At 37.7% G+C, this 27,482-nt stretch overlaps 2 protein-coding genes across 2 annotated transcripts in view; both read left to right on the top strand.

The window, feature by feature from the left end:
• LOC144633175 (uncharacterized) overlaps positions 1-27,482 on the top strand; it is a 109,249-nt gene that overhangs the window by 36,807 nt on the left and 44,960 nt on the right. Inside the window, exons 8-11 of the mRNA XM_078491980.1 lie at positions 8,522-8,663; positions 22,242-22,364; positions 22,608-22,670; positions 23,177-23,818. Of these exons, the coding sequence (XP_078348106.1) occupies positions 8,522-8,663; positions 22,242-22,364; positions 22,608-22,670; positions 23,177-23,818 (970 nt within the window). The remainder of the gene's footprint in view (positions 1-8,521; positions 8,664-22,241; positions 22,365-22,607; positions 22,671-23,176; positions 23,819-27,482) is intronic.
• Positions 2,302-26,538, top strand: LOC144633209 (uncharacterized). The gene is made up of 5 exons (XM_078492026.1): positions 2,302-2,436; positions 2,962-3,166; positions 4,286-4,427; positions 25,521-25,664; positions 25,957-26,538. The coding sequence occupies exons 3-5, from the start codon at positions 4,397-4,399 to the stop codon at positions 26,517-26,519; spliced, it is 738 nt and encodes a 245-aa protein (XP_078348152.1). The 5' UTR covers positions 2,302-2,436; positions 2,962-3,166; positions 4,286-4,396; the 3' UTR covers positions 26,520-26,538.

The following is a 27,482-nucleotide window of genomic DNA, read 5'->3' as shown; positions in this document are numbered from 1 at the left end:
GTGTAAAGATGGATTTCATGGAGATGGCAAAAATTGCACTGGTAACTATCTGGAACATATTTCGTAGCCAGGACATTTCAAATGAAACTTTTTCCAATAAAATCCTTTTGTTGTTTTAGATATAGACGAGTGTGCCAATGGAACACACAGCTGTGATGTTAATGCTGTGTGTAACAATACCTGGGGATCCTATAACTGTACGTGTAAAGATGGATTCTATGGAGATGGCAAAAATTGCACTGGTAACTCTAAAATATGTTTATTTGATAATTATTTTTCACGAGAGCTTACATTTCTGAAATATTTGAGATTTATTCAAAAATAGAGCTTATAAAATGCACGTATTTTATTATTGGTAGCAATCAATATGAATTATTTCATGGAAAAAGTAGGTAATTTACCCAAGAGATGGTAAAGCAGTGGAACCTCGATATAAGGAAGAGCCAAGGGACTGGCAAAATATGTTCGCTATAACGAGGTTTTTTTATATCGGGGTTCTTTTCCATGTATCTTGCTATTGCTAAGGCGAAGAATTGTTATATAAAGGTTTGTTAAGTCGATTGTGTCTCAAAAATCCAATAATAGCCCTTATGCATGTTTACGTCAACCTAGATTGTTTCACCACCAAGCCTCGCTTCCAAAGCGCAAACTTGTAAATATTATCATGAACGAATTCCCAAAGCAGCAAAGATGAAAAGAATTTCCATGTGAAAACTGCATGAAATTGGCGAAAGGTTGCGAATAATTTTCCTGAACGAGGCTTGGTGGTGAACTTTGAGCTTATGACGTTGTCAAGCATAAGGCCTATTGAGCGTCTGTAAAACGAGAGAGATTTCCGCTACAAAACAATTAAATTTCGATAAAACTGCATAAAAGCATCTACTATGCCATGATTCCAGTATAACATACAAAATAGCCTGCGTAGCTGGCGGTATTTTGGGGTTATAAAGCGCGTACAAGCAAACGGCGAAGCCGCGACAACGAGCGGCGCAGCCGCGAGTGGCTTGGGGAGAAGGTGTCAACACCTTCTCCCCAAGCCACTCGCGGCTGCGCCGCTCGTTGTCGCGGCTTCGCCGCTTGCTTGTACGCGCTTTATAACCCCAAAATACCGCCAGCTACGCAGGCTACATACAAAAAGGAAAGCATGATTTTCAAATGACATATTTTTTGTATAATACGGTTTTTGTGACGTCATCAAATATGACGTCATGATTTGACATTTTGACAGTTTTTTGCAATAGGAACGAGCAGACCAAAGATAAAAAACGATTGCAAAAACTGTGCTTGAGTTACATAGGAGAGATACGTTTTTTCTATTAAGATTACATTTTCTCCGGTCTTTTACAACCTTTAGGATGTCACGGCGCCGCTCTCGGTATGGAAAACGGTGTGATCTCTGACGAACAAATTACTGCGTCTTCGGAATGGGATGATGATCATGCCGCTATACAGGGAAGACTAAACTTTAAACAAACTGGAGATAAACGAGGAGCTTGGTCAGCTCACACAAATGATACCAATCAATGGCTGCAGATTGATCTGATTGGTCAGTACATAGTAACACGTGTAGCAACACAAGGAAGGAATCGTGATCATTACCAGTGGGTAAAAACGTACAAGCTACAGTACGGTGACGATGGAAACAACTTCCAGTATTACAGGGAACAAGGACAAAGTACAGACAAGGTAAAAAAGTGGCTTAATTCACCAAAACAATTATTTACCTACCGTATTTTCTCGATTAGACGTCCCCTGCGTTTATTACAAACTTGACCTGGTGGACCCGGCGTTTATTTGACTCCCGCAGTTTTTCGAGCCTGGTTTTCATTTAGAAACGGTTTTTATTCGTTGTTTTTGACAAAAATGTATCTGGCTGATATAGATACAACTTATCATACCTTAAATAAATACCTTAGGGGCCTATTTTCAACTCCGCCTTGGAGACCCGGCGTTTATTCGGTACCCGGCGTTTAATCGAGAAAATAAATAGAAATGAATAGAAATTGATATAGCAACAGTATTGCACAAGTTTACAGATTACATTTGATTTATGTATGCCTGCATACTTGAACGTACCTCACTGTGTAGCGAAGTCCCTTAGCATTTACCTTATTATAGGAAATTAACGATACATGTTATTAATAAAGGCGTTTTGAAGAGGCGGTTCCCACTTCATTGCTTGACAAGGTTTTGTTTTTAACGTGCGCGCGCGCGCTTCGATTATGGAAAACTAGAACGAATCTCATTGGCTACTTTATGCGCGCGCGTTTTTCTTCCTTTGTTATGACATAAAGGAAACACTTCAGTCGCAAAACGAATTCGTTCGCTTCATACGTGTTTTTGCAAAGAGAGAAAATTTCTTGCTTAATTACTGAAAATGGGAACTGCTTGGAGTTTTTACAAAGAAAAGAGAAAGGAGAAAAAGGAACTTAAAAGGTGTGTTAATTTTTTCATTTGTTTCAATACGTTATTTCATTGATTTTTTGTAAAACTAATCCAAGAAGAGCCAAAGATTATGATCTCGTAAGGCATTATGGAGTAACAACATTTAATTAATAATCTTTTTCTGCAACCTTTTTAGTAGTAATCAGTTATTAAACAGGATGTATTTGATTGTACTAAGAAACAATTTCTTTTTCCGTTTTTTGGAAAGCTGTATTGTTGAAACAAACGTCTGTTTACTTATAGCCACAAATTTCGCTTATACTAGAATATATTTTTGGGAACAAGTAAGAAAAGCATCTATACTAAGTCTCAAGGAAAAGCTGATACGAAAAAGATAAAGCCTTTATTTTATTTTAAATTTCCCGCCTGACGCCGGCTAACAACAACCTGTAATGCAGGCTACTTTGGATCCTATTACGTCACAAGGTTGTAGCTCTTAAAAACAACATACCGGTATTGTAAAATAGAATAAAACAAGAAAAATCTTTATTACATTTTGTTTGTCATTATCTTTAGGAAGCGTGGGCTTGGCAGTTCCATGTCCGCCTCCGAGAGAGCGAAGTTAATAAAGATGAAAGTTCAAATGGAGCAAGAAATTCCAAGCTCTGGATAAGCAGATTTACCTTGAAGAAATAAAACTGCTTGCCAGAATTAACAAACCCCAGCAGCTTGTCAAGGCTTTATTATAAACGCGAATTTCAAAAATTCGCGGTAATTTTATGTATGTTAACTTTTTTACTATAAGCATTTGACCAGAACTTTTCCTAAATTCGCGTTAATTTTATTACGCGTAAATTTTGTTCGCGTTGTTAAAAGGCCTCGTTATATTCCTATAATAAGGTACGCTTCATAGACGACGCAGGTAAAACTGGACAATTCTAGTGTAGGGCGCTGCAATATCTCTGCATGGATTTAACTGAATGATTTTGGACCCTTGGTGATAATAGACCACTAAATTGATTGTTTTTCTCCATTTTCACGCACACAAAAACATTCTGGGCGTTTGGATCCAACTTCTACGGCTATGCAATAGACCATGAAAATGTCGTAATCCGCGAAAAGGCAAATACCGTAGAATTCCGGTTATAAGCCCCCCCGCGGGTTATAGGCCCATCTACTTGGAAACAAAAAAATATATCCGATTATAAGCCCCCCTCTACCGGATGACAGTACTGAACAGGGCTAAATGTTGCTTTTTTGCGCGTTTTTAACTTAAAAACGTATTTCGATCAACACTCCCGTGGCTCGTTTTGAAACGTTTTTTTCATTCCGCTTATAAGCCCTCCCGGTTATAAGCCCCTCCGTTTATAAGCCCACCCAAAACCCTTTATGAAGTTGTATAAGCCCAGGGCTTATAACCGGAATTCTACGGTATGCGGAAACTCGACAAATTGTCGCAACTTTTCCATCAAAAACAAAAGAATCCGGCAAAAAAGTAGTCTTTATGTGGCATTCATTTCACCGTTATTGAATATTCCATTTTTCATTGTCCCCTGTTAGGAGCTAATAACTTTTAACTAACGATGGATATATTTTATTATTGAAGAATTTTTTAACAATTAATCCATGCCAGCTACCGCCCGAAATCTTAATTTCCAGCTAATGAACTAGCTGAGTTCATTATAAGGCATTAGCAATAGAAGGAGTTTTTAAGCTAATTTTTATTTTTCATTAATTGTAATTTACACTTATCATGTATTTTAGTATTTTTATTAATTTTAGGGTCATTTAGTAATTTAATTTTTATAAATATTGTAATGCGCAAGTGAAAACCCTTGATTGATACTTGCGCAATATAAGTTCGTTAACATGGGTGAAATTTGCCATCTCACTTTTGTAGGTTTTTGCTGGAAACGGGGACCGAGATACTATTGTTTATCATTATCTTAACCCACCAATCACAGCACGATACATTCGCTTTGTACCAGTGGCTTGGCATGGCCACATATCAATGAGAGTGGAGCTGTTTGGTTGTAAGCAAGGTAATGAAGGATGCTCTGTCATTTAAATTGAATCATTCAACACTTTTCAGCTAGCGTGTAATTGATATGGGTACATTAGAAGGTGTGGTTATTCTTATATGTCTCCATAAACGAGATGTTTCGATATAACAGCGGCCTAGTCATTTGTTCATATAACAGGGCCCTCAGAAAACTTGTTGACTTGCCAGAATTGCTTTTTCTTCGTTCTAATTTTCTTTATTCAGCTGCATGTATAGCAAATTGTGCCGTGAACGACAATTCAGCCCTTCAATACAGCTTATGAAATGATCATGACTACTTGTAATATTTTTTCCACAACGAAATGAATGGTCATAACACTGACAACTCAGTGCTGAAAAGAATTTGGGTACATATTTAAGAAGACGATCAATTGAATACAAGTGCGTGATATACGTTTCGACAAAAAACTTCTTCGGCCACGCGTTTTCTTTAAAACACAAGGATATATTTCTCTGACGCGGTGGAGTTGAATCGACGTTGACTAGTTATCATTTGTTGTTTATGTGTGCACAAAAGGTCAAAACAGATGATAAAGTATCCATTTGCGATGAAAATGTAAACATGTGACGCTTTATCATTGACATACTTTTGCAAAGAACCCAAAACAACAACAACAACAACAAACGGGAACTTTCGATTATTAAGCCTGGTTTTCACTAGCGACGCAAGCACAAGCGCAAGGATAACTCCGTAAAAAAGGCTTCGACTCAAGCAAAGGCACAAGCGCATTGCATTTGGATGCTTGTTCTTGTGCTTGCAGCAAGCACAAGCACAAGGGTGAAAATTTGTCCGTTTGCGTGATCGCGCTTGTGCTTGCGGCGCTAGTGAAATCAGGCTTTAGTTTTCATCTTTGATTTCATTGCTAATATTGCATTTGTTTTTGATTTTAATTAGAATGTCAAGGCCCTTTCGGCATGGCAAGCGGTGCAATCACTGACGGGCAGATAACTGCCTCTTCGGAACGGAACGCCAATCATGCCGCTATACAGGGCAGACTACACTTTAAAGTTAAATTTAAAGCGGGTGCTTGGTCAGCTCGCACAAATGATGCTAATCCGTGGCTGCAGGTTGATCTGATTGGTCAGTACATGGTGACACGTGTAGCAACACAAGGAAGGAATGATCATGACCAGTGGGTAAAAACGTACAAACTACAGTACGGTAACAATACAACAAGCTTCAATTATTACAAGGAACCTGGTCAAGAAGACAAGGTAAAGTTGATATTAAATTTACCGACAAGTGTACTTATGTGCAGTGTAATTTACATTTCCATTAACTGTCAAAAAGAACTCTTCAGTTTCATGTAGTGTAAGTTTTAAGTTGGACTTGGTCACACTGTTATCATTTGTATGCCAGGAGAATAGAATAGAAGGAGATTAAGAAGTTTCGATTGAAAACAATTTGTCGCCTTACTTTATTTAGGAATTTGTTGGAAACAAAGACCAGGATACTGTTGTTGATCATGATCTAAACCCACCAATCACAGCGCGTTACATTCGTTTTGTACCAGTGGTCTGTCACAAGCACATATCAATGAGAGTTGAGCTCTATGGATGTATGCAAGGTAATGACTTCAATTTACGGCATTTTGCACCTTTTAAGTTGCAACATCAAAATGTTGCGACCATTGTAAGTGGTAGCGATGTTAAAGGGACTGTGTGTTACGACAAAGTTAATTTTATGTCGTTAAATTTTGTCAAATTTTCGCTATGAAACTAATTGTTTGCAAAGGAATTAATTCTTTGATTCTAAGTGACAAAACCATAGCTTTATTGCAGCCAAATGCGTCTCCCGGGCGTTATAATTTAAAGTTACAAACAGACAAGATTAACTTTAAAAACTGTTCCGCCGGACCATATTTCAAAAAGCCATATCGCAATCCGTTTCAATCTTCGACACTTTTGGCCATCCGTACCTTCTTTTGCATTTGGTGTGTTATTTAAATATTCCTTCGCTGTTTAAAGAGGTTATTTTATATATTTAAACGAATTTGATGGTATTTCCTATGCCTAAGATGATGGTCATTTCCTATGCCTAAGTTTGGCTAAAATCCGACACTGTCCCTTTAAATCCCGTACAACTTGGGTCTGGCATTCTCGATCCCCAATCAACCACCAAAGTGTAAACAACAAACAAACAAATAAACAAACAAACAGCATTGTGCCTTTTTTACAACTGTCAGTGATAAAATTTGATCAACTGTTTTCTAAAATAGGGCTTCTTGTAGTGAACCGTTCAATGTTTACGAAGGAATTATTTTCCCATTTTAGCATTTTTCAGGAACAGCCATATTATCTGGCAGCTCACGTGACTAAAACAGAAAAGAAAACTAAACCATTACTAGTGGCTGACTAGTCTGACTAGTGTACTTAAAACGCATTGTTATTTGTCTTCCTAGAAAAAGCCGGTCAATGTCAAGATGCTCTCGGCATGGAAAGTCATTCAATCACTGACGGACAGATAACTGCATCTTCGGAATTTGACGCCAATCATGCCGCTATACAGGGAAGACTAAACTTTAAAGTTATATTTAAAGCGGGTGCTTGGTTAGCTCGCAGAAATAATCTCGATCAGTGGCTGCAGGTTGATCTTGGCAGTCGGTATGCTGTAGTGACACGTGTAGCAACACAAGGAAGACATGCGTATTCCTTTAACCAGTGGGTGACAAAGTACAAACTGCAATACAGGAACGATACAGAAAGCTTCCAGTACTACAAGGAACCAAGAAAAAACGAACCCAAGGTAAAGTTAATTTGCCGACGGAAAAGTGTATATTTTGTGGTTCTAGATGAGATTAACAAATTCGTTGGCATCACGAGAAAGAAGGTTTTCGATTGTTACGCTGGTGAACCAGTTACCAAATTTCTTGTTTCGCCCGGTACTACTTCATGAAAAGCCAAAAACGAGGCCCTGCCGGGGCGAGGGGAACATTTCGTGTTTTCGTGTGGCATATCTAAATTTAAAAATGCGCCGTGTCGCTGTTTTATCAAACTTCGTGTCGCTGTCGGTAGTAAAATTGAAGGAGAATTGCTTACCCTTATCGGAATTAAAGTTTTTCCAAAAGGGTTGTCGCTTGTCGCGATTTTATGGTATGCGCTGTCGCTACTTTCTGGACCGTGTCGCTTGTCGGAATTAACCCAGGCAGGGCCTCAAAAACGTCTAGAGAGAGGAGATCGAAATATCAAGAGGAAAATCTGATTACTAACTGCCGTGCTGCTGTGCAATTTATCAGGCTCGATTGCCAGCCGCTGTTCAGGAAATGAGCCCGCACTCCTCCCCCAAAAAGACTGGACCCAAGAGAGCGACAAAAATCGAGTTGAACTGGTGGCGAAAGAAATGACAAAAAGAAACTTATTCTTCTGACCTCTAATTATGCAAATGCTGAAGGAGAGTGCGGTTGACCTTGCACGGCTTCCACTTACGTAATAACTCAAACAATTTTTAACTAACTCGACAGGCTCTTGTCCGAGACTTCTGTAGAATCGGGCCGCTTTGTTACCAAGGCGTAGACTTACAGAAAACTCGATTTACCTTTCACAAATTGACGTCTTGATATTTCCTCCATCGTCATCGCAAAACTTTGATTACGATAGCAAAAAATAGGCTGTGTTTACGTATTACATTTTATGTCGAAAGATGGCATGACGAATGGTTGCTATGCATTTTATAAAAGGCGGCAAACTGGATTCATTACATCAAGGTAGAAGCATTTGTTATGTTCGACATAGGCCATGATAAATTACTGTAAAACAAGTTAAATAAATTCAAGAGTAATGGGCTTCAGTTCGAGGCAGCCATTAGGTCTTCTACAGTGTTTCTCGGTGGAAACTAGCAGTGTCAGTAAAATAGGATAGAATTACTGCAATTGCACTCAGTTGATTTGCATTGACTATAAGAAGTACAATTGAAACTATTCACTAAAATGGAGAAGAGGGAGGAGAAGGAGGGGAAGGCCTTCCCGTCCAAGCAGGCATTCCCCTGTGCCATCCCTGATTGGAGTAATAACGGCCAGGGGCTATTAAGGGGAACAAGACTTGAAATGGATATAAATTGTCTTTATTCTCATTTAGGAGTTTGATGGCAACACAGACCAGAATACTGTTGTTTATCATTATCTAAACCCACCAATCACAGCACGGTACATTCGTTTTGTACCAGTGGCTTGGAATGGCAACATATCAATGAGAGTGGAGCTGTATGGTTGTACACAAGGTAATGAAGGATGCTTTTCATTTCTACAAGAATTTTTAATTAACACTTTTTACAACAAAAGAGTATGATATTCTCTTAATATAACAGAGTCCGGTACTTCAAACACCTGGATATTAAGTGGTTGGTCAGCTCAACTGCTTCGAACTGGCAAAAGAACTTTTGACCCGCGGTAGTTAAAAGGGGCAGCGATGTTCGTTGGAAAACTTGAATTAAAGCCCTAAAAGAGACCAATCTGGGCGTGACTCCTAAAAGATACCATAACCCCTAAAAGAAACTATTCTTAAACTGATACACAAATACGAGGTATGGTCATTTAATTAACGATGTTATTCTGTAAATGCTTTAGTCTACAAAGTATTCTAAATATTTCATACAAGATTGATTTAAACTGATTTTAAACCGTCTCGACAATATGACGGCGCCATTTTTATTTCTTCGCGTGCAACTCTCAAACATGTAAAAAACGCATTTATGGGTAAAAACATTGGCGTTTGGTCCTGAACACCCTAATAAGAGACCAAAATCGTCAATTTACACCTCTAGATATAACGTCAAGACAGGATCTTGACCGGCCTACAAGAGAAATAAATAACCACACAAAGGGGTTAAACTTTCCCAAAAAGCTACGGAACTCAAGGGAGTTGACGAATAAAGAAAAGGAAGCTAAGATTTCTGACAGGATGAAACTGCAAACACAATAAACCTGAAATTCTAATGTTCTCAAAAATGGCCTATTTGCCATTTCCTAGATAATCAAAGCCTGTTTCTTTTTTAAACAGTTGGTTGGTATTCTGGTCATCCGGGTCATTCCTGTAAACACATCCGGGACTCAGGAGGCTCCAGAGGAGACGGGGAGTACTGGATCGACCCAGAAAAGAGTAAAACTCCACTCACGGTCTTCTGTGACATGACAACTGACGCAGGTACGTTGTGGGTAGTGATAAAAATGATAGTTGAGGCCTAGCAGACTTTTAGCTGTTTGAAATACTGGCCGTTATAGAAACTACTCACGCCAATACTATTTTTAACAAAATAGGATTTATTTTCAAGTTTTACATTTTTTTATTGCTGACTTATTTTGCTTTTTGCGTATTGATGTTCGTTCTTGTCATGATAAAAGTTCCTTATCGTCTCCGGCTGGCTTTGTTTGATCATATGACCATTGAAGTTTACCTGATTTCAGGAGGCTGGCTTCTTATCTCTAATCTTGTGATTGACAACACATCATCCCAACAGTTGTCAGTTGAGACGTCATACCATGGAATCAGCAACTATCACAACAACAAGACGTTTCTGACGAGAGGCGCCATGAATGATCTAAGAACACACTTGCCTTTCACTCAACTGAGATTCCACTGCAGTAAGCAACAGGGACGTACGTTCCACGTGACCACGGTCGCTAACAACACTGGTGAAGCTGTAGTCCAGTACTTCAGCGGTCAGACGGATGTCCAACCCGACGCCTGTGGTTCGTTTGTTAGAATGGAAAATGACAACTCTAAATTAGCTCGAGTATGCAACGAATGGGGAAGAGAAAATGGTGTGTATAAAGTTGGCAAATGGGGTCACCAGGAAAATGAAGATAGGTTGTACGATCACGCTGCTTGGGTCCCTGGCAAACATCACTGGTTGTTATATGGTGCATTGCAAGGTGGCTCAAGATGGGAATGCGACGACTTTAAAGTTGGAGTGTCTTCTGGTGATTTCTGGAAAGTCTTTGTTCGTTAAGACAATGGTACACTTCACGAGCCCTTCAATAGACCTTATCAACCCCTCGTTCTCCGCTCGCTCTTCCAAAGATTTTTACATAAACACAATTTTTGAAGAGTAAAACGATTTCTCTGTAATAAATTATCATCATGATGTTTTAAACTCTGAAATTAAGAATATATGAAATCATATATTTGAACTGCGGATAAAGAATAAATAAAGAGAAGATCCTCGCAGTTATGAACGCAGCTGCTTAAGTTGGGTTCATATATACCTGCGAGGATCTTCTCTTCATTTGTTCTTTATCCGCAGTTCAAGTATGTGATTTCATATATTCATTATGTCATCTTCTTCTTTCTCGGGTATATTACGAACCAATTTAAGGTACAGCTCCCAGTTGGCTTGTTAGCTCAATTAGTTAGAGCGCTGCACCGGTATCGCAGAGGTCAGGGTTCGAGTCCCGGCAAGCCTGATTTTTTCAGGCTTTCTTTTCGCAACTGCTTAAGTTGCGTTCATAACTTTGAGGATCTTCTCTTCATTTGTTTTCAACTCTGCTTCTATTTTTTTTTTGTGCTAGCTTTTATCGCTTTGATCGCGGAGCTTCTTAATCTTCCTAATTGGAAACGAAAATCAGTAAAGCTTTAGAGAAAAACAGAATGGCAAAGTTTCTCTAAAAAAAACGAAATTTGAAGATGGGTTTTTGAAATAAATACGAATGGCATGAGAATAACAACACCCCATTAAATTATTTTACAGGTGATCATAATCACAGGTATCAGTGTTTTACAGTCATCAGTATTTCAGTTGCCAGTGACTGGACAACCAGCGCCATCAAATATTTTCAGTAGAGGAAACTCCACCAAAATGTTTTGTTTTCTACGTGTTCTATCTATTTGCATTTGCTTTCTGTTTAATTTTGTGATTGCTGTAATAAATTTTACTTGCCAAGTAGTTTCACTACGTTTAAAAGATGGTAAGATGTCTTTTTGTGTTAATATCCTTTATTGATGTCTTTGTGGCCGGAGACTAGCATCAGTCATCTCAGTAAATAGTCAAAAACAGCGATGAACACTGTTTGGCAACAGTTTTAAAAACAGTATAAGACAAGTGATAGTATTAAACTTTATTACTCTATAAGGTTTGTAGTCGCAAAAAATAATTATAATAATAATAATAATTAGTTGACAAATAGCTTTTCCTTCTAAATAAAGAAATAAATTCTATAAACGACTATGATTGTAAGCAAGTGTAAAATAGCGAGGTGGAAGCACTGACATGTAGATACCATTATAGCCGACTAGAAATAAACAAGTGCTCTGTAGTTAAGCGCCGGTTGGGGCTTGTGCCCCCGCCAGTGTACATCCACGTAAATATACCAAACGTTTTCATAAGAAAATGCATGTGATTTTGTTTTACCAAGAGAATATGAAGTATTCATATAATGAAGTATTGGTTTTACTTTTTTGTATCGTTTTTGCCCATTTATACTTAACCTTCTTACGTTGTTACAAATGCAATCGCCTTTGGTAAACTTACATCCCAATGAGGGGGAGCAATACTCCTTACAACGGTCAAACGTAAAAATCTAACGCCACTTCCGGTTTTCTGTAAGAGAAAGTCGTAACAGTTTGAAGAGAAGAGAGTGTAAAATTACGAGCCAGTAAACTGCGCGCCCTTAGTGCGTTTGACCTGCGGTGGTGTTTTCAACGTTGACGAGGACGGTAAGTTCACTCGGGGAAACTGAAATGTATTTCTTGTTTTCTATTGGTCATTCACAGAACAATAGAAATCCACCAGGAAGTCTAAAAGTCATCCCAGTAAGTTAACCAAACCGGAAACCCCTGAAGAAACATTTTTTGCTATCGATGGCCAGTTGTTTGGAGTATCAACTTAATTTCAAATTTTCTTTATAAAACACCTTAGAACTCGTGAAATGGCGCTACATAAATAATAAATCTATTCTGGAAAGCCGTTTTTATAGCAAAATTGCATTAAAGATGCACTGTCAGGGAGAAGCCTTTTAAATATGAGAGAGACGCAAAAAACTGAATATGCGAATACCGCCAACAAACATTATAACGAACAGAACAATAGCTTCCTCGTACGTTGTGCATCATGTAAATTTCTGAGCCGTTCTCTGCAAAACAACTACGGACACACGCACGTAGTCTTCGCAGACGGAATCCTGGAAGGCTTTCATTTCAAACAAATATAACAGAATGCTCAAAAAATCAAAATCAAAGCGCCAGACGCTCTGTAGTTAACTCAATATTCTTCTTTCTTGCAGAATATTATTGTTACTTTTATTTGTTACTTCAATAAATACCAATTCCGTCAATAGTGTGTTAGAAATAGTTTAGCTTTCTCGATTTACTTCCGTTCTGGGAAATTTACTTCCGCTTAGACCTAAGAGCATGCGCAATAAAAACCGGAAGACCAAGTTTCTGACCTGAAATCGACCTGGAATTGATATGATCAATTCCAGTTTCCCAGAGTCCGGTAGGAACGTCATGTATGGGGACTCTGGGCTCGAGATTGACGGTAAGCTATAAACGTCCGTGCAGTGAATGTGCATGCATGTAAGAAGGCGCTATAAAGAGCAGTGTAAAATTACGAGCCAGTAAACTGCGCGCCCCTAGTAGGGCTCCTAGTGCGGTGGTGTGAACAACGTTGACGAGGACGATAAGCTATAAACTTCCTTGCAGTGAATGTCATAAAATTATTTTTCTTCCGTGATGTCGGCATGTCTAAGAATGATGACAAGTTTGAAGCGTTTTGTGAAAATGACCCAAAATGTGTTTTAACATGAAGCTATGGCAAACTACGTAAACATAGCAACATCTTAGAGTAGAGACAATTGGTGAATTGCTGTCAAAATAAAGGATTGATTACGATGCAAAAAAAATAATCCACCAACCACAATGCAGGGGAACTCTTTAGTTGTAGCAACCACCAGTAACTAAAAGGTGATTAACCTAAGGAGCTGGCATGTCTGAATACAGAATAAGCCAAAATTGACTTTGGATGTTGTAGTTAGTTCATGGTCCACACCATTGAACCACCCACCAAAGCTTCTTGCTGGAATGTGATCACCGGTCAAATTTTGTGAAGTTTTCGTAAGGCCATCGTTAAGATGCTTTCTGTATTTTTCTGCTTTGTTTTTGGCTTGTTGGCTTCTCTGATCCCGGAGGTGCAAGGTAAGGTTCCCTTCATTCATTCAGTGTTTGAGAATATTTTTGCGGTACCTCTTTTTTATTATCCGATTATTTTTGCCAATGTATTTATATAATTCTCTGTAGTCTTTCAATTTTGTTTTTGGACATCACAATGGTGAATTACTCACATGATGTGCGTTTCACCTGCTTTTTTAAAGATTTCACTTAAATTTTCTGATGTGCAGAAAGAAAACGGAAGAGCCAGCACGTATGCGATAAATTATCCTAATGAGCCATTTTGCAACAATTATGGGCTTAAAACACACGGAACGAAAAATATTCTCCACAACATGAAAATCTACGATATTTTAAAATGTGACGTCTAGCTTGGAATATGTTCTTTTTTTCTGATGAAACGAAATTAAAATTTTGAGCTTGGTAAACAGTAACAATTTTTTGAAGGTTTCCTAAAAAGGAAGGTTCATGGCGTGATTAAAGTAACCAGATCATTTTTTTCCAAATATTAAGGGGATCGGTAAAACAATTTTCGCCGAGCTGACATCTGCCAACACTTACTCCTTAACTATTTGCAAAAAAAACACTACAATTTGCGCAACACGAAAAATTAATCAATGTTCGCGAATATTTTTCTTCTTAAAAACATTTTAGTGCTATTTTCTGTATAACTTTTCTTTTTCGTAAGGTTTGACTAAACAAACTGTGGTAAAACTTGTAAAAGTTTTTATACCGTTAGCTCGCCAGTTAAGGAAAATTGGACTCTAATACTAATAAGCACATTAAAATGCACCGTCGAGAGGAAGTTTTAACTTAATTTAACTTATAATTAGCTTATTATAAACAGGTGGTTTTAGCACTGTCCATGCAAACTTGCAAGCTATCTTTCGTGCGGCCTGTCTCGTTTTGTCAAAACAAACTAACTAAATTCACGACTTATCCTCGTTAGCAAAAATTGTAAACACTTTTTTTTTTATCTCGTCCTGTCTAAAGCGCTTGTTTTTGGTAATCTACTTGAAGTTTGCGTGCTTCAAATTAAAATCATATATTTGGAAAAGGTCCAATTTAATTTAATTTTAAACAAGTTAGGTTTATTAACCCAAAACAAGTGATGTAGATATGCATGTAAGAAGGCGCTATAAAGAGCAGTGTAAAATTACGAGCCAGTAAACTGCGCGCCCCTAGTAGGGCTCCTAGTGCGGCGGTGTGAACAACGTTGACGAGGACGATAAGCTATAAACTTCCTTGCAGTGAATGTCATAAAATTATTTTTCTTCTGTGATGTCGGCATGTTGAAGAATGATGACAAGCTTGAAGCGTTTTGTGAAAATGTCCCAAAATGTGTTTTAACATAAAGCCATGGCAAACTACGTAAACACAGCAACATCTTATAGTAGAGACAATTGCCTGTCACAAAAGAAGGATTGATTACGATGCAAAAATATTTATCCACCAACCACAATGCAGGGGAACTCTTATGTTGTAGCAACCACCAGTAACTAAAAGGTGATTTACCTAAGGAGCTGTCGTGTCTGAATACAGAATAAGCCAAAATTGACTTTGGTTGTTGCAGTTAGTTCATGGTCCACACCATTAAACCACCCACCGAAGCCTCTCGCTGGAATGTGACTAATCATCAGTCAAATTTTGTGAAGTTTTCGTAAGGCCATCGTTAAGATGCTTTCTGTATTTTTCTGCTTTGTTTTTGGCTTGTTGGCTTCTCTGATCCCGGAGACACAAGGTAAGGTCTCTTCAGTCTGTGTTTGAGAATATTTTTGCAGTTCCTCTTTTTATTATCCCATTATTTGTGTAAATGTATTGTATTTGTTAGTGCCGTTGTTAATATAATTCTCTATAGTCTTTCAATTTTGTTTTTGGACATCACAATGGTAAATTATGCATTTTTGACTCACACGATGAGCGTTTCACCTGCTTTTTTAAGAATTCACTAAAATTTTCGGAAATGTGCGGAAAGAAAACGGAAGAGCCAGAACGTATGCGATAAATTATCCTAATGAGCCATTTTGCAACAAACTTGGACTTAAAACACACGTAACGAAAAAAATTCTCCACAACATGAAAATCTACGCTTTTCTAAAAAGGAAGGTTCATGGCGTGATTAAAGTTAGTGACCGTTAATTAACCAGATCATATTTTTCCAAATATTAAGGGGATCGGTAAATCATTTTTCGCCGAGCTGATAACTGCCAAAACCTACTCCTTGACTGTTTGCAAATAACTCTACAACTTGCGCAACATGAAAAAATAATCAATGTTCGCGAATATTTTTCTTCTTTTAACTGAATAGAATCAAAACCATTTTAGTGCTATTTTCTGTATAACTTTTCTTTTTCGTAAGGTTTGACTAAACAAACTGTGGTAAAACTTGTAAAAGTCTTTATACCGTTAGCTCGACAGTTTAGGAAAATTGGACTCTAATACTAATAAGCACATAAAAATGCACCGTCAAGAGGAAGTTTTAACTGACAATTAGCTTATTATAAACAGGTGGTTTTAGCACTGTCCATGCAAATTTGCAAGCTATCTGTCGTGCAGCCTGTCTCGTTTTGTCAAGACAAACTAACTAAATTCACGACTTATCCTCGTTAGCAAAAATTGTAAACACTTTTTGTTATCTCGTCTTGTCTAAAGCGCTTGTTTTTGGTAATCTACTTGAAGTTTGCGTGCTTCAAATTGAAATCATATATTTGGAAAAGGTCCAATTTAATTTAATTTTAAACAAGTTAGGTTTATTAACCCAAAACAAGTGATGTAAATGTGCATGTAAGAAGGCGCTATAAAGAGCAGTGTAAAATTACGAGCCGGTAAACTGCGCGCTCCTAGTAGGGCTCCTAGTGCGGCGGTGTGAACAACGTTGACGAGGACGATAAGCTATAAACTTCCTTGCAGTGAATGTCATAAAATTATTTTTCTTCTGTGATGTCGGCATGTTGAAGAATGATGACAAGCTTGAAGCGTTTTGTGAAAATGTCCCAAAATGGGTTTTAACATGAAGTTATGGCAAACTAAGTTAACACAGCAACATCTTATAGTATTGACAATTGCCTGTCAAAATAAAGGATTGATTACGTTGCAAAAATATTTATCCACCAACCACAATGCAGGGGGACTCTTTAGTTGTAGCAACCACCAGTAACTAAAAATGTAATTTGTGATGATCTTAAATTAGCATAAATTACTATTTTGCCGGCACGGATCAGAGGGCTGGGTGCGGGTTTGAGGTGCGCAGTGTATAGTGGGATTTGAGTTTAAATAGGTGGCCGTTAGAAAGGTGAGACATTCTACGGTCAGCCTTCGTCACGTTTTGGTCAATGTTTGGTTATACTTGTTTTTCCTATGTCATCAGTGGATGCAGGATTACGCTTCGTTTTGTTTAAATATTTAGTTCTGCTATTATAATTGTATCACTGTAAGATCATATATTTCGAATGACGCTTCGTCTTGTTTAAATATTTAGGTTTGCTATCAGAATTGTATCACTGTAAGATCGTATATTTGGAAAAGTATTTGTTTACAGTAGTTAGATAATAATACCCTAAACCCCCAAGGGTTGCGCCACTGCCTTGGTCGGGGCCACACGTTCCCCGTTTTCTCCACTTGCTGGTTTTTAGGGGTTTTCGTGTCCGGCTTTGGTGCACTTAGTATTTGTCATTTATTCATACCTTGTATTATATGTTGAGATGGAATAAACGGGACGATGGCTTGGCTGGCCAACGCACCCAATTTAATCAATGTCTTGTGTGTCCGGATGTGTAGTGGAGGCAAAATGGTGATTTACCTGAGGAGCTGGCATGTCTGAATACAGAATAAGCCACAATTGACTTTGGATGTTGCAGCTCAGTTCATGATTCACACCATTGAATAACCACCCACCCAAGCTTCTCGCTGGAATGTGACTGTTCACCGGTCAATTTTTGTGAAGTTTTCGTAAGGCCATCGTTAAGATGCTTTCTGTATTTTTGTGCTTTGTTTTCGTCTTGTTGGCTTCTCTGATCCCACAGGCACAAGGTGAGGTTCCCTTTAGTCTGTCATTGTTTGAAAATATTTTTGCGGTTCCTCTTTTTATTAGCTGATTATTTTTGCCAATGTATAGTATTGTTTAGTGTCGTTATTAATATAATTCTTTATAGTCTTTCAATTTTGTTTTTGGACATCACAATGGTTAATTACGCATTTTTGACTCACATGATGTGCGTTTCACCTGCTTTTTTTTTAAGATTTCACTAAAATTTTCTGATGTGCAGAAAGAAAACGGGATAGTCAGCACGTATGCGATAAATTATCCTAATGAGCCATTTTGCAACAATTATGGACTTAAAACAGACGAAATTACCCCGCTACATGAAAATCTACGGTTTTTTAAAATGTGACGTCTAGCTTGGAATATGTTCTTTTTTTCTGATGAAACGAAAATATAATTTTGAGCTTGGTAAGCAGTAATCAAAAGTAAATGCGCTTTTAATGAACACTAAAACGCCACTATTTTTTGAAGGTTTTCTAAAAAGAAAGGTTTATGGCGTGATAAAAGTTTAGCGATCGTTAATTAACCACATCATTTTTCCCAAATATTAAGGGGATCGGTAAAACAATTTTCGCCGAGCCGATAACTGTCATTTGCAACACCTACTCCTTGACCATTTGCAAATAACTCTACATGAAAAATTAATCAATGTTTGCGAATATTCCTACTTAAAACTGAATTAAAGCAACAACATTTTAGTTAGAATTATTTTCTTGAAACTTTTCTTTTTCACAGAGTTTTGCTCGGCAAACTGTGGTAAAATTTGTAAAATTTACCGTCAGCTTAACAGCTTATGTAGAACAGGACTGAGCACATTAACATGCACCGTCAAGAGGAAGTTTTAACTTAACTACACTTTGCTGGTGGTTTTAGCACTGTCCATGCAAATTTGTTAGCTAACTGTCGTGCAGCCTGTCTCGTTTTGTCAAGACAAACTAACTGAATTCACCACTCATCCTTGTTAGCAAAAATTGTAAACATTATTTGTTATCTAAAGCGCTTGTTTTGGTAATCTACTTGAAGTTTGCGCGCTTCAAATTGAAATAATATATTTGGAAAATGTCAAATTTAATTTAATTTCAAACAAGTTAGGGTTATCAACCAGAAACAATTGCTTAAGAAAGGACGATATAACGGAAAATAAGCAACATCAAGTTATATTAAAAACTATGAATGAAAATGTGAAAAACGTCATCCCAAGCACTCAAATTAACATTTCCAAGAGAAGCGGATGCCTTCCAGCATATGGCCGCAACCAGTTTTAATGTTTCCCAAAGAACATTAGAAACACTTCTGCGTTCTGCATTTATCAAGGCTGTTAAAAATACATTATTTCACAAGGCAAAATCCCACCTTCGCTAAATGTTATTAATTTATATTTATGTTTCATTATTTTTATCCAGTACTATCACACGAGTTTTAAACGCTTGAAATGAGATGTTTCTTTTTTATCAATTTGATTTATTTTTATGATAAGTTGTGTTTTTGTTATTCGTGTTATGTTATGATACATTTTAGCTTTTTATAGTTTATAATTTTATTGTAAATAATTAAACTCGTTGCAATAATTTTAGATATTATTGGAAGACGAAGAGCCACCCTGTGGAAGCAATCTCAATTTGTCTCCAATACTGGTCATTGTCTATCTTCTTTGGTTTTTAAAAACGGTTTGCGCGAAGTTAGATAGATGACAAATGCACCACAGAGAGAAAGCTTGTAATAAATTAACATAACTGAAGCAGCTGTTTTATTTTTATTGTTTGTCCACATTCGGCAGAAAGTTGAGGTCGGTAATTGTTTAACGCATTCTAGTCTTGTTAACAGGCAATACTCTTGGTCAACTCAAACCGTCCGACCAGAATATTTTAATTTGTGTTTAACTTTTTTTTCTTTCCATCTGTGTCATCTACTCGAGGTATATACCTCAATACCGCCGTTTTAAGCGATATCCGCTTTGCAGGTTTTGGACTTAAAATTATACAGGAGCTATAACTGTCCCCGGGTCTACAAATTTCAGTTTATTTTTGCAGTTTTCACTTTGCGGTTTTTACTCCCGCAAAAAAAGTTGCCCATAGGAAATTGAAGTAATCTCAAATCGAAAAAACTTGATCCAACCAAACACAAAAAATCGCCCAATCGTAAAAATTAATTCGTTCAAAACTTTCATCCTACACGATTTTAACAAAGCCATTTATAATGCAAGCATGTAAAATAAAAGATATATAAAAACTAAGAAAACGCGAGCCTTTGCATGGATAACGATCAATTTACGACGACGGTCCAACTCACTGTGTACTGGCACCCAGTGTTATCCTTTTATTTAATCACTTAAGGAATGTTTCAAAACATACAAGATGTAAATCGTCGGGTCGTCGCTACCCATAGCGTGAACTACTCACATTTAATTCGTTGCAAACATGAAAAAGCCTAAGTTAAAATCAAGATTGTCGAAGTCTAGAAAAAGGGTTTGACTCCAACGGTCATCTTTTTCTTCTTCTTAACTTTGATATGAAACACTGATAGCTGTGTGGAAGCCGCTATGACACTAACGTACTGTTAAAATCTTCCGCTTCTCCAGGTCAATGTCGTAATTTAAGATTCACCAGTGCTCACATCCATGGCTTCTGGCTGAAGAATCACGTGATACGAACCATTCGCGTCAGCAATGAGGATATTTGCGAATGGCAATGCTACCTGGAACCAAACTGTGTCAGTTATAATTATAAAAAGAAGGAAGAGGCAAATGGAGGACACAAGTGTGATCTGAATAACGCTACTTATGAACACGATAACGAACACGCAGGCGACCTCGGGAAAAACCGTCACTTTGTGTATCGCGGAGCTGAGGTAAACATTGAAAGCTTAAGGAATAAGGATTGTAACTATTATAGTGGAACACTTTCAATTTTTACTTGCGGATTTTTGATTTTGGGTGGATTTACGAACTGTAAATCAACTCAAATCACAAATCTGGGACAACTCTGTATGGACTTTCCTAACTATAATGATTATGGCGTTTTTTTGTTGCCCTTGGAAGCTTTCGAACTGGATTCTCTTTTGATTTCGCGTGCTTATTTATCAAAATTATTATTTCGAATTTATGACAATTATTAAGAGACGTTTTCTTATTCTTTTTGTCTGGTTTAAAATAATCAAATTCCATTTTTTTGCTGCTGGAATTCTGCTCTGAAATTCTGTTTCTCCTGTTCCAATCCCATAGTGCTCGCTCCCGGAAACGGGCGAAAATAGCCAATTCTGCTTGCAATTTGCCAGCATAAAATATCAGTCAAGCCACGACTCGGCACATTTAAATAGACCTTTTCAGCTTCCTTGTACTTGTAATTCCGTGTGGTTAAGGCTTTAAAGCTCAAACTCCACAAAATCTTTAACTGAACATTTTGTAGACACATGTACATGTTCTGAGGCTGCTATCGTATGGATGGATATTCACGGGTATTTTTATTTTCTTTACTTTCGAGAATGCTTGTGCGAAGAAACCTTGCAAAAACGAAGCGACCTGCCAGGCTGGTTTTACTGACAAAGATTATCAATGTTTGTGTACTATCAGATTTACGGGCGATCATTGTGAAAACGGTAGGTGACATTGACTTACACAACTTAGTAGGCTTTAGTGTGGTTGTTGATGATGCTGCAGTTTTGCTGCTGTTAACGAAGTTGTCCTTGTCGAATTAGATGTTGATGTCGTTATAGTGCTTGTTGTTGTTTTCCTTCTGTTCATGCTTTTAATGATATTGTTTTGTTGTCATTTTTCTTTTACAATTCAGGTTTAATATAGAGCTATTCTCTTGAGCCACAAAAAATGGCGCGGGCGCTTGTTCACAAGGCCTGGTGCAAAAAGAAAGAGAGTTTAGGAAAATAAGTTTTTGAACCAAACCCGAAGGCGAGAGTTACATAAAAACTATCTAATTCCCCGATTCCCCAAACCTTCTCTCCTGTTTGCATTAGGTAGATATTAATACCTGTAAGTGGTATATTTTCATGTATTTTATGTAACTTAAAATAAGTAATTTTATCTTGAGAAGAATGAAGATTATTATTATTTTCTATTTCGTTCATAAAATAAAATCAAAATTGAGTGTATATGGTTAAAATTTTATAAAGTAAGGTTACTCACTGGGCATATTTTAACTTTTGAAATTTTTGCCGTGTTAGATGTCAACGAGTGCACTGGGAAGACCCACAGCTGTGACGTTAATGCTGTGTGTGTGAATACCCCGGGATCTTATGAATGCAAGTGCAAAAATGGATTCCACGGAGATGGAAAAAAGTGCACCGGTAATTATGCTAAATTAATGAAAATAAAAACACACTGCGGCGACAGACATGACAAGACAACGCATACCGGAAAAACTTTGGTTTTAAGAACTGAACGTTTCCGGCTCACGCTACAACATACATCTTTAGAAGTGATTGCTAATGAAGATAACGAAAAAAAAGTTAGTGCAGTTAATGTTGTCACTTGTCTCAGTTGAAGTAACTTTCTACTAAACACATTTTATCTAACAATTCCCGCCAAACATAGACTACAGACAGATAACAAGCGAGATGCGCTATAGGATGAATATAAACTTTTATAACTGAGCCAGACGACTCCAAAGAAACCTTGTTCCAATTAAATTCCTTTTGTTGTTTCAGATATAGACGAGTGTGCCAATGGAACACACATCTGTGATGTTAATGCTGTGTGTAACAACACCCGGGGATCCTATAACTGTACGTGCAAAGACGGATTTGTTGGAAATGGCAAAAATTGCACTGGTAACTATATAACTTTGCTATTCCTCTAAAAAATTGTTCTTATATAAAGTCTAGTAAAATGCTCAGATTTTGCAAAAAGTAGACCAAACCAAGGTGTCAATACAAAACAGAAGCAAAACAGAGTGTTGCGCTGTGCTAAATTATGAATATATTTTCGATTAATTACAAATTAACTTTTCTATTATCGGTTGTGTTAGTTCGGGAAAAGTCCTGACAAGAATCATTCCTTATTTTATTGTTTAGACATAGACGAGTGTTCTACCAACTTCCACAGGTGCAAACCTGGATTTGGGGAAAACTGCACCGGTAACTATAACGAGTGTGAAACTTCATTTTATTGTGCTTTTTTCTCTCTGTTCCATCAATGAGCATGTGCGAGTTTGTAGCCCTCGGTCACGGAAGGTCACGTTTTGCCGCCATTACTTACAATTGGAATAATTAAGTCAAGAAAATTAAATTTCCAAAGAAGAAAACACCTAAAGGAGATGTACTGCGAAATTACTGTCGCTTGAATAGCTGTTATCCGCCGAGTATTCAGCTTCTAACCAAGATTCGTATTTGATTAATAAATTCTTTTACGCAGCTTTAACTACTCCTTCGGACATTTGCGATCGGCCGAAGAAATCGTTTCCCGAACGGAGCTGTTTCTCTTTCCACCATGGCCGTTTTCCCCGCTTTGGGACGCCATTTTGTTTTTCGCGATTCAACAATTCTTGGCCTAGTGGTTTTTTTTTTTCAGTTTAAGCGTCGGGGGCGAGTGCGCAGCTCATGCTAGTTCTCTTTAAGTTTTTTTTGTGTGTTCCATCTTTTAGCCATCAGTGTTCCAGATCCCATCGCACTCTATCCTTTGAACAGCAAGCATAAAACACAGGAAATCAACAATCGACAACTCCAGGGTACTCCGGTTGGCGTCAGCCTAGCAGCTGGCCCCGATGGTAAGCCCGGTGGCTCGTACCAATTCTCAGGAAAAGCCGACAGTTACATCGAGTTCCCGAACAATGGGAGGTTAGACGCACAACACTCCATCACAATGTTATGTTGGATGTACCCTCAGGATACAGACGGACCTATCTTTAATTATGTAACAAGTGGCTCTAACTGGGGTGTTCATATGTGGATAGTGTCACCAGGAAAGCTGTTTGCTCGAGTTATGACAAGAAATTTCCAATCAACACCAGGATTGAATACCAGTCAGCCCCTAAAGCTTAACCAATGGCATTATGTTGGTGCGTCCTATGACAACAACACTGGTATTGCAAGTTTATGGCTGGATGGAGAACAAGTGGTGCAGCAGAATATTGGAGCCGGCATGATCCTTGCTACTCAAGATAACGTCAGAATGGGAGTAAAAGACGGCGATGACCGGTACTTTGAGGGACGAGTTACCGCCATGCAGATTTATGACGTCGCTTTGACTGCGGAGCAAATAAATGAAGTGAAAGACAAAGGTCGAGGTAGGAATTAATATGGATTCCATGTTTGACCTATTTATTTGCTTGCAGAACACTTACAACACTCTTCATGCTATACACGAGCCAGCTACTTTATATATGAACTACTATACGCTTGAAACATAAAAATGAAATGACATTCTCTACTGTATGTTGGCAATTAAAGCCATTGTTTTTTTTAAGTGTGAAAAAGGTTTTTTAAAAGACTGCTACCATTGTTATTCATCTCATTGGCTAAGAACATACGCAGGGAAATTGGTCATGGCAAAAAGATAATCTGCCCAGCAACAAGGATTATCTTGTCGAGTTGCGCGCTCGGATTGGGTGATAGTTTACATATCACATAAACCTTGTCCATAACTAGTTATTTAATGTTTATTGCTTTGTTTAGAAAAGATGCGTAGTCGGTTAATCTGCCGCTCTGATACGATTCGTATTTACTCACTCTTTCCGACAAATCTATTATTAAATTTTAGTCCAGAGATAAACCTCAGATTCATAATCATTTCGCACAGAAATCGTGGTGCAAAGTGTGCGATGATAAAAAACAAGAAACTAATGTCAGATTATTTCTTGAGATATAGCCCGAGGAAAAATGCGACATCCAATAGTCTACTTTCTAAATCACGCCCCTGGTAAAAAAAAAGAGAATTAATTATGAAGTGTAATTTAAATAATATGGATTCTGCTAAAGCGACGGATTCTTTCCTTTTCTTTTCTCTACTCAGATTCCTGGCACAGCTGTGATGTTAATGCTGTGTGTAACAATAGCTTGGGATCCTATAACTGCACGTGCAAAGATGGATTTTATGGTGATGGAGTAAACTGCACTGGTAACTATCTGTAACATATTTTGTAGCCAAGCCATTTCAAATTAAACTTATTCAATAAAATTCCTTTTGTTGTTGTTTTAGATATAGACGAGTGTGCCAATGGAACACACAGCTGTGATGTTAATGCTGTGTGTAACAACAACCGGGGATCCTATAACTGCACGTGCAAAGATGGATTCTATGGAGATGGAGTAAACTGCACAGGTAAGTATAAAAATTGAAGAAATTGTTTTTGTTACTTGATTCAGTTGAAGTAGCGTACCCCTGATTAGCTTAATTGTTTCCGCCCAAACATTGACTACGGAACGGTAAAAAGTGAGATGCGCTTTAAGATAAATATTTTGTAGCCAGACCATTTCAAAGGAACTTATTCCAATCAAATTCCTTTTGTTGTTTTAGATTTAGACGAGTGTGTCAATGGAACACACAGCTGTGATGTTAATGCTGTGTGTAACAACACCCGGGGATCCTATAACTGCACGTGCAAAGACGGATTTTATGGAGATGGCAAAAATTGCACTGGTAACTATACAATATGTTTATTTGATAATTATTTTTCATGAGAGCTTGCATTTTTTGGAGTATTTGAGATCTATTCAGAAATAGAGCTTATAAAATGAACGTATTTTATTATTGGTAACAATCAATATAAATTATTTCTTGGAAAAAGTAGGTAGTTTACCCAAGAGATGGTAAAGCAGTGGAACCTCGATATAACGAAGAGCAGAGAGACTGGCAAAATATATTCGCTATAACGAGGTTTCGTTATATCGGGGTCCTTTTTCCATATATTTTGCTACGGCGAAGACGCAAGTTAATCAAAGCCTGGCTAGCTTCCCTAGCTAATCAAAGCCTGTTTCTATTTCAAACAGTTGGTTGGTATTCCAGTCACCCCGGTCATTCCTGTAAACATATCCGGGACTCAGGAGGCTCCAGAGGAGACGGGGAGTACTGGATCGACCCAGAGAAGAGTAGAACTTCTCTCAAGGTCTTCTGTGACATGACAACCGACGCAGGTACGTTGTGGTTATAGTGATAAAAATGATAATTATAAAAACAAAAACCATTATTTAAGCGTTGAAAAGAGAACAGCACACTTTCAGATGTTTGAAACACTGGTCGTTATAGAAAATACTCACACTATTACCAATTTTATCTAAAGAGGTTTTATTTTCAAGTTTTATGTTCATTCATTACTTTGCTTTTTGCGTAATGATCTTCCCTTTTGACGCGACTAGAATAAGTATTAAAACCCGTTTTTGCGGCCTTTGTTTGATCATATGACCACTGAAGTTTACCTGATTTCAGGAGGCTGGCTTCTTGTCTCCAACGTTGTGATTGACCACTCATCCTCCCAACCACAGTTCTCAGTAGAAACATCGTACAGGGGAATAAGCAGCTACCATACCAACAAGATGTTCTTGGCAAAAAGCGCCATGACTGAGCTGAGAACCCACTTAAATTTCACTCAACTGAGATTCCACTGCAGTAAACAACAGGGACGTACGTTCCACGTGACCACGGTCGCTAACAGCACTGGTGAAGCTGTAGTCCAGTACTTCAGCGGTCAGACGGATGTCCAACCCGACGCCTGTGGCTCGTTTGTTAGAATGGAAAATGACAACTCTCTTTTAGCTGGAGTGTGTAGCAAGTGGGGAAGAAATAATAATGTGGATAATATTGGTAAATGGAGCTACCAGCCAAATAGTTTGAAAGATAGGTTGTATGATCACGCTGCCTTTGTAGCAGGTTTATATCACTGGCTGCTGACTCCAGGTGGCTCAAGATGGGAATGCGATGACTACTATTACAATGGTAACGATCACCGTGAAGTGTCTTCTGGTGATTTCTGGAAAGTCTTTGTTCGTTAAGACCATGGTACACTTTTTCCAAAATAAGTCTGCTTATCTGAGCTTGAATACAGAAATCACAAAGGCTTTGGGCTCGAGGATTTTTTTTATGTAAGTAGACAGTAGTTGTATTTCAAGAACTTTTGAGAACAAGAACATAATTTTAAAACAGTAAAAAAAACGATTTCATGCCTTCACTTTAAATAAACTTCACTGATAAGAGAAAAAAAGAATGGCGATGTTTCTTTTGAAATATAACGAAAATTGGGGTTGGGTTTTGAAATAAATGCGAATGACATGTACACGAGAATAACAACACTCCGAGAAATTATTATACAAAAAATAATTAGTCGGCTTATTACAGGTATCAGTGTTTTTCAGTCATTAGAATTTTAGTTGACAGTCACTAGACAGCTAGTGCCTTCAAATATCTATACCTTAAACCAACCGTTCGCGGAAATGTTCCTCTTTGTTGTACTAATATGTTTGTTGTATAAGCTTAAAAATATTCTTCGTCTCCTCCTTAGTCAGTGGTCCTTTACAGTATATAAGTTAGCGCATTATCATATCTTTGACTCTTTTAAGTTTGCAAGATGTTCTTCGGAGTAGTTATCATTTTCTACGTTTCTCTTCTTTTCTATCGTCCTGGCTTGATCTGCAAATGCTTTCTGTTTCATACCCATTGCTTCTTTTCGTTCGATTTCTCTGATAAAATTCTACTTATGAGTAAATTCGCTACGTTTAAAAGCTTTACGATGTTGAGTCAAAAAACAATGATGGAAACTGGACAAGCGATAATATAAACTTTATTACTGCGAGGTTGTAAGTCGTTGCTAAAGAAAAACTAAAAATTTTGTAACTAAGAAGCCTAACTTTTTTAAAAGAACTAACTATGATTGTTGTAAGCAAGTGTTAATTAGTAAAGTGGAATGAATGACATGTTTAGATAAGATTATAGCCGACCATGCCGGCCAGAAACAAGAC

Source organism: Oculina patagonica, chromosome 12 (assembly GCF_052425735.1).
Source record: "Oculina patagonica isolate OP01 chromosome 12, crgOcupat, whole genome shotgun sequence".
Lineage (NCBI taxonomy): Eukaryota > Metazoa > Cnidaria > Anthozoa > Scleractinia > Oculinidae > Oculina > Oculina patagonica.
The sequence above is the reverse complement of the archived record's forward strand: the minus strand, read 5'-3'. Positions and strand labels throughout refer to the sequence as shown.